The 20356-nt window shown below is 40.6% G+C and overlaps 1 protein-coding gene across 1 annotated transcript in view; it reads left to right on the forward strand.

The window, feature by feature from the left end:
• The window catches only part of CUBN (cubilin), a 211485-nt gene that overhangs the window by 96203 nt on the left and 94926 nt on the right, over positions 1–20356 (forward strand). The window contains exons 28-29 of the mRNA XM_063452505.1: positions 4227–4386; positions 15956–16137. Coding sequence (XP_063308575.1) covers positions 4227–4386; positions 15956–16137 — 342 coding nt within the window. The remainder of the gene's footprint in view (positions 1–4226; positions 4387–15955; positions 16138–20356) is intronic.

Here is a 20356-nt window from a genome sequence, read left to right on the forward strand (position 1 = left end):
CACACACTGGAGTCTCCTGCATGGTCTAGCAAGCTCATAACACAGGAGATAAGAAATTATAAATTAAACTGAATTTGCAATAAAAAAGTGTTAACATTAGATGACTCTTTAAGTCAGGGGTTCTCAACCTTGTCCTCAAGGACCCCCTACCAGTCCAGGGTTTAGGGATTACCTGGGTGTGTATAAGGTGTTTAGAAAAAGAAAAAAAAAACACCTTAGAGTCTAAGGTGTTTTTTTCCCCCTTTTCTAAACACCTTAGACACACCCAGGTAATCCCCAAATCCTGGACTGGTAGGGGGTCCTGAGGACTGGGTTGAGAACCCCTGCTTTAAGTGTATAGGAAGTGTGTAGGAAAGCTGTGTAAGTCACAGGCAGGGTTGTGTGACTAGGGCTGCATAAACAAACTGATTTAACTCCTAAATGGGCTGCTCAATCAAAACTGCTTTATTAAGCTAAAGTTGCTTTATTAAGCTAAAGTTGTTTTAACGACTATAGTGTCCCTTTAACCCCTTAAGGACACATGACGTGTGTGACACGTCATGATTCCCTTTTATTCCAGAAGTTTGGTCCTTAAGGGGTTAAGGCAATTGACACTTAAAGGCATCAAAACAATTTCATCTAAAGTTGACTTTAGAGGCAATGTCCGGCTTCTGAATTTTCAGAGTGGACAGTGCCACTGGAGGCAACATTGGGGTTAAACCGTTCGAGAACGATTAAACTCCTTGAGGTAAGAGTGCCTCCAGGGGTCTTCTGGCACCATAGCAACTTAATTTAGATGAAGTTGTTTTAATGCCTGAAGTGTCCCTATAAATGTAAAACATGAGGCCAGCCAGATGGTTAGAAAACTACAAACCTATATCTGTCATGACAGGCTTACTTTAAATGTAGAAATGTATACAACCTTCTTTATCCTGCAACTGGACACCTTCATCATAGCTCCTGGTCAATCGTTGTTATAAGCACCTGGAAACCTGGCAGTCAGCATAGCAAAGTATCCAGAGAAGTGCAAACATTTGCAATGTGCCCTTGTTGTGCCTGAACTGAACGAGATTATGATGCCATTTGCTAAATCTTAGGAACACTATAGGGTCAGGAACTTAAACATATATCCTGGAACCTCTAGTGTTAAAAACACCATGTAGCCACACTTGCCCCCCTAAATATAGTACAATCATATTTTTATTCTAGTCTGCTGCTAGGAAAGCATTGGATTGGCTGGATTGGTAATTCCGATCATCTCAGCCAAGGAGGCAGATCAGGAGCAGAACCAAACACAGTTCAGTGTCTGCATGCAGAGGAAGGAGACACAGAATGGCAGTACTGCACACTGCACAGCACTGCCTCAGGAAGCACCTCTAGGAGTGGCCAGTGGAGGTGTCCCTAGGATGTAAAGTAAATACTGCATTTTATCTGAAAAAACATTGTTTACAGCAAAAAGCCTGAAGGGAATGATTACTCACTAGAACAAATACATTACGCTTTAGTTGTTCTGGTTACTATAGTGTCCCTGTAATATTAAAGGGACACTATAGTCACCAGTGCAACTATATGTATTCCTGTCCCTATAGTGTTAACACCACCATCTAGTTGCCCTGGGCCCCTCATGCCTCCATAAATATAGTAAAAATCTTACTGTATTCAAGCCAGAAGCTGTAACTCTGCATGCTGTTAGACTCAGAAAAACAAAGCAGTCTGCTTACATGTGATAGCCTGATCCAATCACAGTGCTTCCCTTTAGGATTGACTGATACTGACAAAGAGGCAGATCAGGGGCAGAGCCAGCATGATTTAAACACAGCCCTGGCCAATCAGCATCTCCTCATAGAGATGAATTGAATCAATGAATCTCTATGAGGAAAGTTTAGTGTCTGCATGCAGAGGGAGGAGACACAGTGCTGCCCTGTGCTCTGCTGACAGCAGATCTGAGTGGATGTAGGCATATGCCTCCATCAACTCGGAAGTCCCTCTGGTGGCAATCTGAGTGACTGCAACTGGAGGTGTTCCTTGCTTTCAATGTAAACACTGTATTTTCTCAGACTATAGTGTCCCTTTAAAATAAAATAAAATTGAGAATCACATTTATTAATTTAGTTATAAAATATTTTACCAGGATGGATACATTGAGATTTCTCTTGTTTTCAGGTATGTCCTGGGTTGAAAAAAAAAGATTATTCTCTAAGTATTATTTCTGTTCCTCCACTTTATAAATCATTATTGGTAAAATGCTTTTATACCTTTTGTAAGTATTTTGTAAAATAACAAAATCAGTTATTAATTCTCTGCCTGCCATTACTATGTAATTACTAATCTGATCGAATTGCTCAATAAACAGAGAATATAAAAATGTTAACACAAAGGACAGGCGATATTTCATGTCTTCAATGTTGTAATTTCCAGAGTTACACGTACTCTTTAATGTCTCTATTGGATGAATGGTTTTGTTTTTAGAAATGAAGGCACCTTGGTAAAAAAAAAAAAAAAAGTTGTGAATTTGTAAATTGTTTCAGTGTACTGACCATAATGTAAAACCTGTTGCTTCCCTCGGGTGAAAATTGTTCCTGCAAATACAAACAAATTATATATATATATAAGGCAACAAACCAGCATATGTAGGATGTCATAACATAATAAAACAACATGTGTTGCAATAGCTGTGATTATAATGCCATAATACCATAATGGAAAAACATTTAACAAGAGCTTCAGTAAACATGGGATGTAGGTCATCTGGCACGTACAAGCAATAAATAACAAAACGGTTAAACTTAATTTTAAAAGAGTTGTGTATAGACATAGGGTACGCATAAAACAAGCCAATGTTTATTGAGGAATGATGGAAAATTAATTTGTCTTGTTTTGGAACATTTATTTTATTAACTTGGCTTAGTGTATGCCAACATGAGCTTTAAAGCCTCATTTACATGTAGCAAAAGTGTAATCCAGATCTGGAGCCCTTGCTCATTCAGCCTGGAGAAGGATCAACTATATCTCTCTAATTAGGTCCAATACAATTACATTGGATTGCTGTATCTCTCATGCCGAGGGGACTTGCTGCTGTTTCAGCTCTGGACGGCTATTGTGAACAGTAGTTGTAGTTGTTGCATGGTAGTAGATGTGAAAGTGTGATATGGATATAGTATAGATTTTAGGCTCCCTGCGCAATGGAATCAGTAAGATAAAGACTATTAAACCTAGGCAGGGACTAACAAAAGTGCAAATTGCTGAGTTTTTGGCTCATAATATCTCAGGATACCGCACAAACAACTGTCCCATTTAATATCACAAGAAGTGCCCATAAAAGCACAGGTTTACTGCTCAGAGGTAGTATATAAAGCAACATATAGCAGACAAAATCATCTCACAGACACTACATTGTACAGGTAACTCAGGTATATCCAATAATATAAAAATGTCATAAAATGTAAAAGAAATGGCCACCAGTACCTGTATCTGTGAGAAAAGGGGGAAAGGGGTAGGAGACCAGGGGAAATGCTGAAAAGCTGGGTGGAAGGATCCCCTTAGGCAGGGGTGGGGAACCTTAAACCCGCCAGATGTTGTGGACTACATCTCCCTTGATGCTTTGCCAACATTATGGCTGTAACAGCATTATGGGAGATGTAGTCCAAAACATCTAGAGGGCCGAAGGTTTGCTACGCTGCCCTAAGGGGATGAACACATTTCATGTCTGTATCAACGTTTTATGGTGATCTTGGGCATTTACTTTGCTCGGTTTTTGCCCCTTCTCAATGTTGTTATAAATTCTGTCTGCTTAATTACACATACCTGGGAATAATATAGAATCTCCAGGTTTGATAAACCATGGGCTAATGGGGATCATGGTAATTCTTTTTATTTTCTACCTTGGTATGGATGGAGGTTGTTTCGTTCTGCTCATCACTAGCTAACTCCCGCTCTTGGAATTGCCAACTTGGCCCATTATCTCTTAATTGTTCTGACGATATTGGATTAGAACTCCCAATTCCACACCTTCAGCTGATATTGTATTAGAACTCCCAGTTTAACTAGCATTTACAGCAGAGATAAGGAATCTGTGATTTTTCAGCTATTGCAGAAAAAACACATATACCATAAATCTTAGCCAGCTAGTGGCTACAGAAATCATTGAAGGAAAAGTCCAAATATCTTCACTTTCTCCTTCTTAATGTATTGTTTATCTGTTACATCCTCTATAATGTTATATATTTAATTTTCATTTTATTTTTCAGCTCTATGATGGTCCAAATGATCAATCCAGGCTCATTGGCACATACTGTGGTAATACAGTGCCCCCCCCAGACAGCACAAATAGTTCAAGCCTCCACGTGGTATTCCATTCAGACATCTCATATAGCCAAAATGGATTTCAGATGCTGTGGTATGTCAATGGTAAGATTTGTGTTGCAAATATCTACTGGAATTACATAAAACTTATATATTTTTTTACAGATTTGTCAATGCAGATTGCATGGGTTATTAAATCATCGAGACTTGTGCATTTAGTTTCCATCAAATTGCAGTTCATATGAATTTAGGATGATTGTCTGTTCGGCCAAATGATGTGTCTATGAAGAACCATGCGGACTTGTAACCGAGCGCAATGGCCGAACATTATTTGGTTAAATCGGTATTCAGAGTTCCACCTATGGCAGAAAAAAAAAAGAAGATGATTGATAGTAGAAAAGATGATTAATCCCTTAAAGACACATGACGGAAATATTTCGTCATGATTCCATTTTATTCCAGAGGTTGTGTCCTTAAGGAGTTAATGTCTAGGGAACAGCCACTAAATGTTGATTGTATTTACTGATCAAATGAGAAGTGATCAATAGATGGTAAAAAAGGAGGAGCACAAAAAAAATATCTATATTTATCTAAAAATTCATTTTTTTACTGCTTTCACTCTTTTGGTTACTTTTTCTCACTAGATTTGTGAACCCAATGGCAGGACAATTCTCCTCATTGATTGTTTATTATGTTTGATGACTATTAAAACAATTAGTGTTGAGATATTCAATTATAACGAGAAATAATGTAGTACATCTCTAGCTCTGCTCTAGAATGATTCCAGTCCACAGACACAAGGGATGTAAAGATTTGACAGGGTTGAAGGTTATGTGTCAAAACAGGGTTAATTGTGCAGAAATAATCGAGTTATCAACGTGGAACAAATGCAAGGAAACTGGTGTTCTTTCAAAAGGGTCTGATAATGTTATCGCGTGAAAAGACAAAAAGCCAGCAGTTTGTTTGCTTCAGAATATGTATCTCTATATACTGTTCCATGAATGACTAGACAAATGAATAACTGTCATTATTTCAGATTGATGTGCACCATAAATTGGTTAATTATATTATACTATGGATTCTGTTGGAATATTCAGGGCCGGAGCAAGGATTTGGGGCTACACTGGCAGAGTGAAGAGCATTAGTGTGCCCTTCTTGAGCATCTTGATGAGGTGTTGGGGCTGAACATTGTCCCTGATGTCTAATTTGCCTCTGATTGGGCAGGAGTAGTGCATCTATATCATGTTGTGTTCTGAGGCTTTTAGTTAGGAACTGCCCCTTTATTTAATAGTTATTTATTACTGCTGTTATTTATTTGTTGGTTTTAAACTGTGGACACTGGTGTCAGTGTCGCATTGGTATATCTAGGGGGGTTATGAGGAAGTTCTGGGGGGTGGGAGGTTGGGTTTATTTATTTATGTAGCTACACGTAGAAAACATAGTAGATCTACTTCCTATGTGCAAGACACATTCTATTAAACTGAATTCACCTGCTGCAGAATATAAGGTTCAGAGAGTCATTGCTGAGGATAACTAAACTAAAAACAAGGCTGGACAGCCTCTGGTTATATAGACACGCATAATGGGAGTCATATTCTCCACAAATTGGACTTTGCTGTGGTCATGAATGCAGTCAGAAATTATACTATGGGTATTTACTAAATAGTGAAGTTTGTGACTTACATTAGCCAGCTCGGGACATGTGCCTCCCATGTCCTCCCACTCAGGCTAGAATACCCAGATACTATACTATAGCTGAGCTGGAGATCATGATCTCTGGTTCCAACAAGACAGTCTTGTTTTGTGCTATATTATTAGATGCATATATAAACCCAAAGTGTCAGAATATAGCACATAATGCTAACACTATAGAGTCAGTAAGACAAAAGTGTACTCCTGACCCTATAGTGTTAAAAAAAACACACTAGTCCCCCATCCCCCTTAAATAACTAGTTAACTAACCCTATTTCCAGTGCCGTGTGGGTCTGCCGGTGTGGCTCCTCCCCAATCCTCCTTGGCTAACATCATCATAATTGATTATCTCCGCCAATCACAATTCTTTACCATAGGAAAGCATTGGATTGACTGAGATCATCAATTCTGATGATCTCAGCCAAGGAAGCAGGCTGGGGGACGGAGCCAAACGCAATTCTTGCCAATCAGAATCTCCTCATAGAGATGCATTGAATTAATGCATCTCTATGGGAAAAGTTCAGCGTCTCCATGCAGAGATGCTAAAAATCAGTGCTACACAATGTGCAACACTGCCCCAGGAAGCATCTTTAGTAGCCATCTCAGGAGTGGCCACTGGAGGTTCTGGATCTCATCCTGCATGCGATTAATGGTGTCTTGGTAGTTAGCTGCTTCCAAAGCAAAGTTTTCTTCCATTTCACACATCTGTTCATAAGATTTATTCTGCAAAGAAAAACGGCAACATGTTATCAGTTCTGCCTAACACACTGAGCCATTTCTCCTGCACAGAAGAATACACAGAAGAGCAATGACTTACATCTTGAATGTTGCTCATACTAAATAAATTAAATATGTTGTCAGTAGACAGAGTGTATAAAATTTCTGGGTTTTTATTTATTTAAGGTGCACTATAGTGTCCGGAACACAAACATGTATTCTTGACACTATAGTTCTAAAAATCACAGTTTTTGAACTATATCCCCCCTTACCTCCTGTTAGAAAGGTTATTTACTCACCTTTTTCCAGCGCCGAGCGGGTGTCTGGCCCTGCCTCCGAACAGTCTCCTTTACTGACATAATCTGAATTAATGATCTCAGCCAATTACAATGCTTTCCCACAGGAAAGCATTGGATTAGCTGAGATAGGAAATACTCATGATCTCAGCCAAGGAGGAGGGCTGGGGGACAGAGACAAACGCCATCCTGCCCAATCTGAATATCCCCATAGAGATGCATTGAATCAATAAATCTCTATGGGGAAAGTTCAGCGTCTCCATGCAAAGACGCTGAAAATCAGTGCCGCACACTGTGCAGCACTGCCACAGGTAGCACCTCTAGTAGCCATCTGAGGAGTGGCCACTGGAGGTTTCCCTAGGCTGTAATGTATAGTTACATAGTTACATATACTGTAAAGAGACATGCGTCCATTAGGTTCAGCCTTCCTCACATCAGTTTTTTTGCTGTTGATCCAAAAGAAGGCAAAAAAAAAACAGTTTGAAGCACTTCCAATTTTGCAACAAACTAGGACAAAAGTTCCTTCTTGACCCCAGAATGGCAGTCAGATTTATACTTGGATCAAGAAGCTTTTACCCTACAGTTGAAAAATTATATAATTGAATATTATGTTTTTGCAAGTATGCATCTAGTAGCTGTTTGAACATCTGTACAAACTCTGATAAAATTCCACATCCTTATTGTTCTTGCAGTAAAGAAAAAAACTTTCCATTGCCTTTTCTCTGAATGGACAGTGTTTACATTAAAAGGCCTGGAGGGACAGGCTACATCGGAGAAAGACCAAAGTGCCCCTGATGAGTTAACGGAATAACTGTTGGTAGCCCCCTGAGTCAGTTGCCACTGATGCTTAGAGAAAGGATTGTCCAAGTAGATGCTATCGCTCCTAGAAAGTAATGGAAAATCAATGGGTAGTGGAATTCATGAAGGTCCAAGTAGGTGGAAGAGCATGCAATTCCAAGATAACGGCCCACAGGAAATAAAGTCTGGTGCCTTAGTCTCCATACACACAAGGCCCCAGGGCAGTGAGTAAGATGATACAGGATGTCCCTAAACAAATTCTTCTTTAGGATCAGTTTACAGTAAAAGTTGCTATTTTTACAATGAGTCAAATACAATCTGATTAATTTTTTTTTGTTCTTTCTGGTTTAGTTAACATTTCCATGAAAAATTTGAAGAAATGTGTGCCATTTAGCTTGTGGTGAACACCCAGCAATCATTTCTTTTAGACTCGCTGCCAAATCTCGTTTACCAGTGAGTTAGAAAGTGCTTATTATTGTCAGATACTACAAACGGGGCTGTTGCAGGCCCACATGAAATGAATGAGTCATAAACATGCACAATCTGTGGTGATTGCTGACATTACTGAGTAAAATGCTGGTACGGGAGGTTTTTGGAAACCTAGTATTTATTGCCTTGCTGCTAAGCAACATGTCTGGCCAGACGTTTTATATTAGTTCCCCGGGGATCATGATACATTTTCGTAACATATTACATAGCAGTAATTTCCAGAAATAACTGTTTCTTGCTTAAAGAATTACTCCTTATTCATTTCATTCTCTTTTTTTAACCCCTTAAGGACCAAGCTTCTGGAATAAAAGGGAATCATGACATGTCACACGTCATGTGTCCTTAAGGGGTTAAACGTTTGAATCAGATTGTAATGTAGAAGATGTTAATGTAAAGCTTGAGTTTAAAAAAACTTTTTATTTACTTTTCTTAAAGTAACAGTTTGGGCACCATAACAACTTTATGTGCTGGGGGGTCCCTTGCACTTTCTAACCTTAAGTTGTAAACCATTCATGAATTTTTCATGAACGCTTTAACCTCAAAGTCTGTACTCTAGCATCGTTCACGTCTGCCTTCATGTCCTTCCACTTCCTCAAATAATTAATTATGTAATGCTCGGGCAGCATGGGGCAGGACTGCCCTACTTGGCTTGAAAAAAGGTATGTACGTACCTTTCGTTATGAAGAATTTCAGAAAGCAGAACTACAGGGGGCAGAGCGGAACAGTAGTGCAGTACAGATTTTGGTGTTAAAGCGTTCACGAATGGTTTGACGACTAAAGGTAAGTCATCTGCATTTGGCAGCATTATGTGAATAGCTATAATTGCCCAATCAGCTGGCAGCTGGGATTTAAATAGCTATATGACAGGGCTGCTTCATATTAAAATTTAGAAATATTCAAGAATCGCAATTAAATTTATTGGAGTATTAAGAACCGTCCATGTGTCTCATTCTCCCCCAGCACCTCCATTCATGTGTTTCATTCCCTACCACATGTTTCATTCCCCCAGTTCCCCCATGTGTCCCATTCCCCCAGTTCCCCTATGTGTCTCATTTACCTAGACTCCCCATTGTGTCTCATTAATCCAGTGTCCCCATGTGTCTGATTTCCCCAGTGTCCCCATGTATCTTATTCACCCAGACCCCCATGAGTCTCATTAACTTCCCTCCTCCTATGTGTCTTCCCCCTACCGCCAATATGCCAGCTTACCTCCCCTATGTGGCGTGGCCGAGCCGCAGATGTGATAGAGGAGCTTGTTTCCCTTCACCCGGTTTGACAGGAAGCTGTTCGTCGCTCAAGTGTGCGTACTTCCTGTCAGACGGGGTAGAGGGAAACAAGCTCCTCTACCCCAGTCCGGAGCTTGGTCACTCTACAAGGAATAACTGGCAGGAGGGGATTGCTGTGCAGTACGCTTCCCTCCTGTCTGTCAGCTGGATCCTGCGCCCCCCAGGCCAGTGCACCCTAAAGCAGCCACCTGTGCCCTGTATAGTGGTGCCGACCCTGGAAAGGTTTGGCCATGTCTGCTATATGAGATGACAATGCACTAAAAAGCAATATGAGATTCGCACTGAAAGAGTTAAACATATATCTTATTTTAAAGATGCTAATCGTGCAGTAATTTATAAACATGCTATTTATAGTTTTAGATTTATATTACTAGCATGTTAGATTGGGCATTCTCCATATACAGCATTAACTAATAGGTTGGAAACTGCAAGCTGTTGGCCTAAATGTCAGAAATTGAAATATGCTCCAACTGAGCTCCTATACCAGATTGGCTAATTTTATTTAAAATGTACAATTCCTCGCTTAGTTTGTCAGTAACTCTGCCATATGATTATATATGAATAGACAGAAAGCCAAGATGAATCCAATCAGCGTGATTCACTAATTACTGAATTCGGTCTAGTATAGCCCCACCAGCTGCCCAATGGGTGGGGGCTGCAAAGACCTGTTTCCTTTCAGTATCTATTTAAAGGGGCACTGTAAGTACTTTAACAACTTCATCATATTGACGATGTGAAAATACCTGCAGTGCTGCCGCTACTGTCCTACTCCCCAAAACCCAACATTAAAGGAACACTATAGTCACCTAAATTACTTTAGCTAAATAAAGCAGTTTTAGTGTATAGATCATTCCCCTGCAATTCCACTGCTCAATTCACTGTCATTTAGGAGTTAAATCACTTTGTTTCTGTTTATGCAGCCCTAGCCACACCTCCCCTGGCTATGATTGACAGAGCCTGCATGAAAAAAAAAAAACTGGTTTCACTTTCAAACAGATGTAATTTACCTTAAATAACTGTATCTCAATCTGTAAATTGAACTTAAATCACATACAGGAGTGACTTGTAGGGTCTAGCAAGCTATTAACATAGCAGGGGATAAGAAAATCTTAATTAAACAGAACTTGCAATAAAGAAAGCCTAAATAGGGCTCTCTTTACAGGAAGTGTTTATGGAAGGCCGTGCAAGTCACATGCAGGGAGGTGTGACTAGGGTTCATAAACAAAGGGATTTAACTCCTAAATGGCAATGGATTGAGCAGTGAGGCTGCAGGGGCATGTTCTATACACCAAAACTGCTTCATTAAGTTAAAGTTGTTCAGGTGACTATAGTGTCCCTTTAAAGGAAATTGAATGCTTGATAGCGTGACTACAAGCCACACCTTCAAGCCCAAGAGACCAGTGCCATAGGAGCAGCGACTGCTCACCGTTTAGTAGATATGCTCCTGTAGCTAGGTATAGACTGTGAAATCTCTCAGCTATAATAGGACCTAAACATTCCCCCTAAAACAAATGCCCAAGTAAATGTTTCAGCTACCGATTCTCAGCAACTTCCTTAATAATCTACATTCTATGCCAAGTGTTCTCCCTTTTATTGCAAATTCTTGCCAAAAGATCAGCTAACAGAAGATAGTCACAGCTTCCTGAGTCATTAGGGTTGTGTATTTGAATCCGTCAATCTTCTGGATCTCTAGAGGAATTGAAAACCTACATATACTGCCAATTTTAGCAAAATAGCCTTCATAGATCCTAATAATGCTGTCAGAATGGATCATATACTGTATGGTGTACTTTATACATTCAGGATACTAAAGTGTAAATGGTCAAGGATTCAAAGTCACTTAAAATTTAATTTCATATTTTATGCCAAAAAATCTGTATTTGAAGAATTCCCCAAATCAACTGTTTTTTCAGTTTGACTATTTTGGCCTAACATTTTAAATTCTTCTTGAATTAACTTTGAATTCCTAGCAATTCACTCTTTTCAAGCTAGGCAATACAGATACAACTGTCTAAAGCTGCTTAGACAATGTTTTCTATCTTTGTAAATACCATGTACTCAGTTTTTCACTAAACAGACATTTTTGTAGAAGTGACAGAAGATTTGTAAATATTATTAGGCCAAAGTAATTGAATTAAAAAAAAAAACTAAAAACATTATTATACAGAATTAAAAAAAAAAAAAATTGTTCCCTTATCCAGTCCTCCCCAATATAGTGAATAATCCCATCATTATTTGCATTGCTCGGCAGTCACTCTTTAACTTCAATGTACACGACAAACATAACATTATACTTTCATTTCTATTTTTTGCTGAAAACTAAAAAAGCAGAAGATTTGCAAAAAGGGACATGGCAGTCCATCTGTTATTGGGAGCACAGGAGAAAGGGGCCAGAGCTGGCAGAGAGGTCGTTTAATGGATATTAAGTGAGGATGTGGGAATCCTTTGACATTTATATAGGGATTTAGAGTGTAGGAATTTTATTATGGAAAAAGCAGAAACTGAGATGACTTCTCAGTTTTCCACAGTACTATTCCAAGGAGTCCAGCTTAGTCATAATTGCTCATTTTCACCACCACATACACCATGTTTCTTCTACAAGTGGGCTCCACAGGAATTCAGAATGACTAAAAAAAGACAAACGGGATTTGTTCTAGATATAGATACCAGCCCTTTGCTTCCACAAGATGAATGCTAGGTTTTCTCTAACCCTCGAAGTGCCACAGCGGGGCCTACAAAGCTGTGAAAAGCATGTGTTATTGGGATCTCTTTTGTTCTCAGTCTTTACGGGCCTATTTTTCTCTGTGAATTAGTCATGTAGTGCTGTTGGGCTTGTAATTACCCATTAAGAACATTGTAATTACAAATATAATTACATTTTAAAACCAGAACTACAAGAGTAATTTCTCAAAACAGGTTTGTGATCTTCATGTGGCTTACTAAAGCACAACATGGATTAATCAAATTTTTCTACAAACCGCAAACTATACAAGTTTTCTGAGCAGAAAATAAAGCTCCAATGGAAAGTTCTGGAAGGGGTATTATCTGCAATAGTTGCTGAACAAGGCATTGTTGCGAATTCTCTAGTAAAATTGATCTCTATACACAAGGCAAATTCCGTTCACATTAAAACTTTACATCATGGTGGGGGTGGAGCTTGACCGTGCAACAGAGCAGACGCCATACTGCTGTGCTCCTGCAACACTGCACAGAATCCCACAAATATCAACTGAATCCCGCATCAGTGCCAGTTGAAAAGGTGCCAGACTGCTACAGGACACCTCAACCTCCTGATCGATGCCCTTTTTTATTCGACCCGGGCACGAAACGGCGTGGCCACAAGTGGGCCTACCTCACCCCATACTTCTTTGGGTCAGAATCCCGTATAGCTCTCATGGAGACCGGGGGGAGATACCCCACTCAGCCTGAGACCTTGCAAATGTGTCCACAAGACCCCACACAAATGGGACACAGGTCACAGAAACCCACAGTGCCGACACCCACCAACAATAGGGACATTGGCACTATGCTGCAGCAACAGGCGCCAGATATTATGGCTGCCAGAGACGGCCATGAGGTCCGCCACGAGCCCCAGAGGCCAGCAGCCTGATTCAATAGCCGACATCACAACCACCAGGGGCTGTCCTACCACCTGCAGGGACCCTTGAGGTGGCAAACCTGGCAACCAAAGAGGACATTCAAGCCCTATATCAAAACATACAAAAACTATTTGCTGCAGACATAGCAGTGGTCAAAACAGAAATTCAAGCGGTCACAGGCAGGGTCAAAGCCACCAAAGAAGACGTCATAGATCTGCAGAAAGGCCTAGCCTCTGTACAGGAATCCATTCAAAGCCTCCACCAATCCCAAACCTCTATAACCGCCCAAATGGCACACTTAGAAGACAAAGCAGGCACTGCAACATTAAGATTCAGGGCATCCCTGACACGATCCCCGCGGAGGAAATACCCCATTACCTCAGGTGCCTAGTGTCCACTCTCCTTCCTCCAACCCAAGCCAAAAGGATCTTATTTGATGGAGTATACTGCATAAATCAGTCTCCACAGGCTCCAGCCACAGTGACATAAGACATTATAGCAAGATGCTCATCTCTTCAGGACAAGCGGGCCATCATGCAAGCCTTACAAGGCAAGACACCCTACAGTTTTGAGTCAACACAGCTCACGATCTATCAAGATGTCACCAGAGCGACCCTACAATGGCGCAGAACTCTCTGAGCAACCACAAGCATACTGCGAGGAGCAGGCATACCCTACCGCTGGACAACACCACGGCTCCTCATGGTCACACATAATGGAACTGTACTGAGGATCACATCCTCTCAAGAGGCACCAGCCTTCCTTGGCGCTCTGGGACTGGCCCCACCACCGCCGGATAACTGGAGACTGTCCACCACCCTAGCTTGGGATTCCAATACTGTCGTGCCTTTTATACCGGACTCTGGAACGGGAACCTGAACGCAATAACACTTGCCATCAGACACCTACCTGGTGCAGATGTTTACTTTGTTTACTATGTTTTTCTAATTTATGTTTTATGTTTGAGTATGTGCAGTTAAGCTCTGTTATACATTTGTAACATAGGTTACACCATATACAAGAGAGAGCCCCGCAAATGGATATGGTCCCATGAAGGACCAGTGGCACGGCGCCACACCTAGTTCTACCCGCCTAACCTTAACATTACTTACTCCTCCTCCCCTCCACCAAAGTACCCCATGGTTAGGGGTACTACTTCACCCAAGCCCATGCTGAGTACACCCCAGTTCCAAAAACCGACCATCACTCCACAAAAACCAAAGTTACTCCCTCAGTCTACTCACCTCTTAAGACACTCGCTGACATAGGAACACTCAAACTTCCTCTGCGCTGTGATATACAGAGGGCATTACACCCTACTGGGTCACACAGACTATGGGGGTATAACACTGTATTATCCAACACCCAATGACGCAATAGTGTGTATCCATATATTTCCTAATGAGTATGCTCTGGAATCGAAGCATGCATAATTCATTTAAATTAGAGAGAAATTATTGTACAAGACCCAGCTGATTCACAAGCCAATCCTACTATTTGTTACAGCAACTTGTAACGCATTACTTTCAAGGTGGTAAAATAGATGCACCTCATATAAATTGACAGGATGATAGATAGCTTTACCAGATGTACTGTGTTTTTAAGACACGTACCATTCTTTCATGTTGATGAGTGGCACATGAAAAGTGCTGTCCTTTAGCATGTGGGATCAATATGCTACACAATTCCTTTTCCAACTTGTTCAGCCATCAAGAATCAATTCTCTTACACTAAAATACACAGTGAAATGTTCGTAGTTTAGAAGAAAATGCAAACATGTCCTTAAAGGTTTCGATTTGGGAGTTATATTGAATTCGTACCACGTAAAGTGCTAAGAATGTAAAGTAAAATGATGAAAAGTGTTAATAATTTGATATTTCGCCTTTAGACATTTCAGGATCCTCATCATGTGGAAGGAAATTAATGAAATCTGTTTATACAGTATCAAGCATGTGCTTATCATGAGATTGTTTAATCGCTTTATGCTTCTAGAAGTGGTAGATATAATAAGTAATAGGAAATCTGTTTCATTTTCCATCCAGCGTCCGACAGCGTCTGGAAAAGGAAGGGTTCTACACATTGAGGGACTAATATGTCAATCATTAAACAGTGGATTGACATAAATTCACTAGATAATCTCAAAATGTAGGTCACAATATCCAAAGATATTAACAGAACACGGTAGTCACCCAGACCTCTTCAGCTCAAGCCTACTGGGTGCACTGTCTCAGTCCTATTAACCCTGTAATGTAACATTGCAGTTTTTAAGAAAGTGCAATGTTTACATTGCAGGGATCAGTCCACCTCTAGCAGTAAAAGCTGAGTAAAACCTTTTAAAATATTTTTTTAGTGAATGGGAGGTGGGGCGATCTGGAAAAAAAGTAGAGACCGGGAACACTTTAGCGTTAGGAAAACAAGTTTGCATTTTGAACATTTTGTAATTTGGATTTCATTTCTGGATTGCCTAGTCATTTTCCAGAGCACCACAATGACATGAAAACATTAAATACGTCAGAAGGAGGTTGGAGCTGTTCCTAACATGTACATTTCCACGATCTCATTTTGATCATCATTTGGAACCCCCATATTTTTTATCTGGCTGGAGATGAGAAAGTAAACGTTTGTCCCTGGAACTCAAACCGTGTATTAGTTTTATATATATTGATGCAAAGTATGATGCCACTTGAATTTTTATTATTACCCTTTATTCCCATTTGTAGTTTTTCGGCATGCAGCAATGTATGTGTCATGATTTCTAATTCGTGTAAACATTAAAATATGTTCCTTTATTTACCAGGATGTGGCGGAGAACTATCTGGGCCTACTGGCTCCTTCACGAGCCCTGGCTACCCCCTGAAGTATCCTGGCAATAGAGAATGCATTTGGTACATACAAACATCTCCCAGCAGCAGTATCCAATTAACAATTGTGGACTTTAACATAGAGTATCATTCGACATGCAGCTATGACGTGCTGGAGGTAGGACATAAAGCAAAATGTTCTAATTAACCTTGCGAATCATGTGAAAAAAAATCGTAACAGAAGCTACACAAATGTATCCCTTTGGCATCTCCGCAACTAATATAAAACATTATGTATCACAATGTTACATTTGCAGGATTCCCTTTAAAGTAATTATAGGAAGCATATATTTTTGTTGTTGTTAGAATTTAATTTAAAAAATGAATAGGGATAATGGGAAGTGGAAAGTCCTAGAACTTTGATCCAGCATGCAGAACTGTGTCACACCTAGGACTAAGGATAACGTATAACCGGACCTTAGAATGGACGGACTTAACATATCCAAGAATAGTCAAAATACTTGCCGAGGTCAGGAACACAGAACCAGACACAACTATGAGGGAAAGCCAAAAGTCAAGGATACCAGAATTCAGGGAATTCAAAACAAAGTCAAAGTCAAATAGCAGAAAATCAAGAACAGGAACGCACTCTCGGATTACCATCAAAATGAAACCATGACAGGGCAATGAGCAAAAGAACAATTGGGTTTAAATACCCCTCCTGTGGATCCGATTGGCCATAACCAGCCTTTGACCCCAAAAGCAATTACCAGGTTTCCATGTGCATGATTATTGCTCAGCACAACTTTTCCTGTCAGGACAGTAATGCTGCTCGGCACAACTTTTCCTGTCAGGACGGTAAATGCCATTAAAGGGACACTGTAGGCACCCAGACCACTTCTGCCCATTGGAGTGGTCTGGGTGCCAACTCCCACTACCCTTAACCCTGCAAGTGTAATTATTGCAGTTTTTTTTAAACTGCAAAAATTACCTTGCAGGGTTAAGTCCTCCCCTAGTGGCTGTCTATTAGACAGCCACTAGAGGGAACTTCCTGCTCTATAGCACAGGTTTTCTGTGCTAGAGCGTTGCTGGACTTCCTCACGCTGTGTGAGGACCTCCAGCGTCGCTCAATTCCCCATAGGAAAGCATTGAAAATCGCTTTCAATGCTTTTCAATGGGGTGCGCTAATGCACATGCGCGGCATTGCCGCGCATGCGCATTAGGTCTCCTCGGCTGGTGGGCGGGATCAGTCTCGCCCACCGGCCGACGAAGGCAGAAGGTGGAGTGGCGGGGGAGGAGCAGGCAGCGACGTGGGACATGTCGCTGCCTCAGGTAAGTCACTGAAGGGGTTTTCACCCCTTCAGCAACTGGGGATTGGGGGGGTGGGAGGGAGAGGAATCCTGCAGTGCCAGGAAAACTGATTGTTTTCCTGGCACTGGAGATTCTCTTTAACCACATTTTTATGTGTGGATGAATACGTGACAGAAACACAGGAAAATTCTATGATTAAGTATTATGACATATAAAGCAGGGGTTGTCCCATTTGTTCCCATTCTCATTAAGTTAAACAAAAGACAGAGACAAACAAAAATATGCAATAATACTCGTATTTTATTTTATCAGGTACCATTTATTGAGGTAAGTACATAATATTTTCATACATTGCTGTCTAGTAGCACCACTAGGGGCAGTCACTCAGATGGCCACTAGAGGTGTTTCCTAGTTTATTGCTGCACTATAAGCAGCACTTGCATTCAGCATCTCAATGCTCTTCATAAAGACATTGAATGCTCAGCATAGATATACATTGATTCAATGCATCTCTTTGAGGAGGTGCTAAATCGTTTTGCTACAAAAGCATTGGATTGGCTGGTATCACCAAGATTGATGATCTCAGCCATGGAAGCAGAGCCAGGTGTGGGAGAAAAGGTGAGTTTTGAAGCCCTTTCATCTCCTCTGAGAGAGGGTCTGGGCATACATTACATCACACTATGTGCGGGTATGTCATGCCTCTACTTGCGTAGCACCTAAACATAAGCTATAAAATGCACAACAGTTTTGTTGCTGTCTGGAGAGTCCCTTTAATCCAGAGGTTTCATTCTTAAGCACAAAAGTCTGCTATACTTACCGATGGATGCTCCTACTGTAGTTATAAAGCACATATTGTAATAAACACGACAGAGAGCAATCTATCCCTTTACATTGTAAGCCTCTTTCTACTATTCACTGAGGACTGAAGAACACGGAAATATCAAATCTGTGATTTGTGTTCCTTCTTCGTGTAAAATGTTTCAGTTTGTGCAAATTCATTCTCTGCATGTTTCTTGTAAAAAAAAAAAAGTCTACAGTCTTTACAGAGATCTAGTTTCCGTTTAATGCAACTTTTAAAGGTTTATATTGCTTTTAATCAACAAATGCAACTATTATTATACTGTACCTTGCAACAGTAGTCTATAGATCACTAACCAGGCAACAGATATTAGTCCACAGAAATGTGACTCACACAGGGCCTGCACATTAGCCTCTGATTGCTCAGAACTTTGGAATGCTGACGAGAATCTAACACTAAATGGAACTAACTAGGCAGAAATAAATGGTAAAAACAGATTAAACCACTGGCTTCACTGAAAACACAGTGAACTCTTGTAGAAAACAAAACCAGCGTTAGGTATGCCTCTATTTGACATGTTTATTTCTCTTTAGCCTATATTATACCCTGCATGAAAGTCTGGATTAAGACTCCATAGGGCCCACGGCAGAGTACAGATTTAGGGCCCCCATCATTGCAAAAACGCACTTAATTCAGAGCAGTCGGAGATTTATGGGACTTTATATTGCTCTGTGTTGTTCTTGGCTCGGCCCTCAAACTGACCGGGCCTGCCCTGGGCAATAACTTATTTTGTCTGTACCCCATGAATTAGCATTCTTTTTATATTGAAAACAAAGATATACATGACATTGAATCTGCTCGCTGGAGCTGAATTAAATACATATTTGAGGTCCATTGGTATGAACAATGTTTAATTGAAAATATATATTTTTAAAAGCAGCACATCTCGGTGGATTATGCGAGAGTAGGGATGAATTAGGATTGCCAGATCTCTAATATGAGGGTCTACCTTTTTCAATACGGTTGCACAGTGCAGTATGTAGAATTGTAGATTATGCTAGCTTTAGTGTACCTATAATCTTAATTTTATTAATGACAGGAGGCAAGTATTTGCTTAAGTCTCTCTTTACTAGAACTCCACAGCAGCACAGAAAACAACCAATCAGAAAAAAATGAGGTACTATAAAACTCCTCTCCCCATGCATCATTTCCTCTTTCAAGCTGCGACAAAACAGATCACAAGGCAGAAAACATAATGGGTAAGAAACGAAGTCCTAGATACGATGAATACAACAATGTCCACCATCCGAAAAGAGCTGCGGAACCAGATAGCGTTGATGGACTGTAAACTGAAACGAGAGAAAAACAGAATCGAAGAGGTTGATTATCCAATGAAATGTACTCTGAATAAACATGTAGGTACCCAATGTAGCAACCAAAAATACCAATGCCTGCATAGATCCCAACCCTACTTGTGTAAAAATAGACATAAGAACAAGTGAAAGGTAGCAGAGACAACAAGCAGAGTTGCATACGTAGCTGATGAACCCAAACTATAAAATTAAACAAGGGAGGGATAAGAAAGGGTGGGAAATACTCGCCTCCTGTCATTAATAAAATTAAGATTATAGGTACACTAAAGCTAGCATAATCTACAATTTTATAACATGACAGGAGGCTTCGTATTTGCCGTTTTAACGCTCAGCCAACGAATCCAACGCTGATTGTTTTGCTGGTACCTAATCCGGAAGTTACTAGAGCCATCGCAAATGGACCTTCCAACTGCGAGGAGTGACAGAAGACGGATCGATGAAGATGTCAGCTGTCGAGGCACCTCAAATGTGGGAAAACACTATCCGCTGTTAGATCCACTGTACGTGGGGTTGCGACCTGTTTCTTAGCAGCCGGTCCATGAGCTGCTATTTTCCTGTAGGTATAAACTGTCGAAGGTCATTTGCAGACTTAGGGCTGTGAGAAGAAACTGCCACCCGGTCTCGACTCTTGATGTGGACAGTGACTCCTCAGATCGTGCCAGGGTTACCAGGCAATGTGGCCTTGCAGGTAGATCTCCCACTTCAAGTAATGCGTCTAAGCCTACCACCAATTCCATCATAGAACTCAATAGGGTCTTTTCGTTCCCTCATGACCTACCCGGTGGGTATTCTCATCCGAGAATACAGTTGTAAAGCAGGCAAGAGTGCGTCAAACTAGCCGTATCCTAAGTGAATCCAGTATTCCAAATGGACTATGCAACCCGCGACTGCAGTAGAGAAGGAACTCCACAAGG

This window comes from Pelobates fuscus, chromosome 4 (assembly GCF_036172605.1).
Source record: "Pelobates fuscus isolate aPelFus1 chromosome 4, aPelFus1.pri, whole genome shotgun sequence".
NCBI lineage: Eukaryota > Metazoa > Chordata > Amphibia > Anura > Pelobatidae > Pelobates > Pelobates fuscus.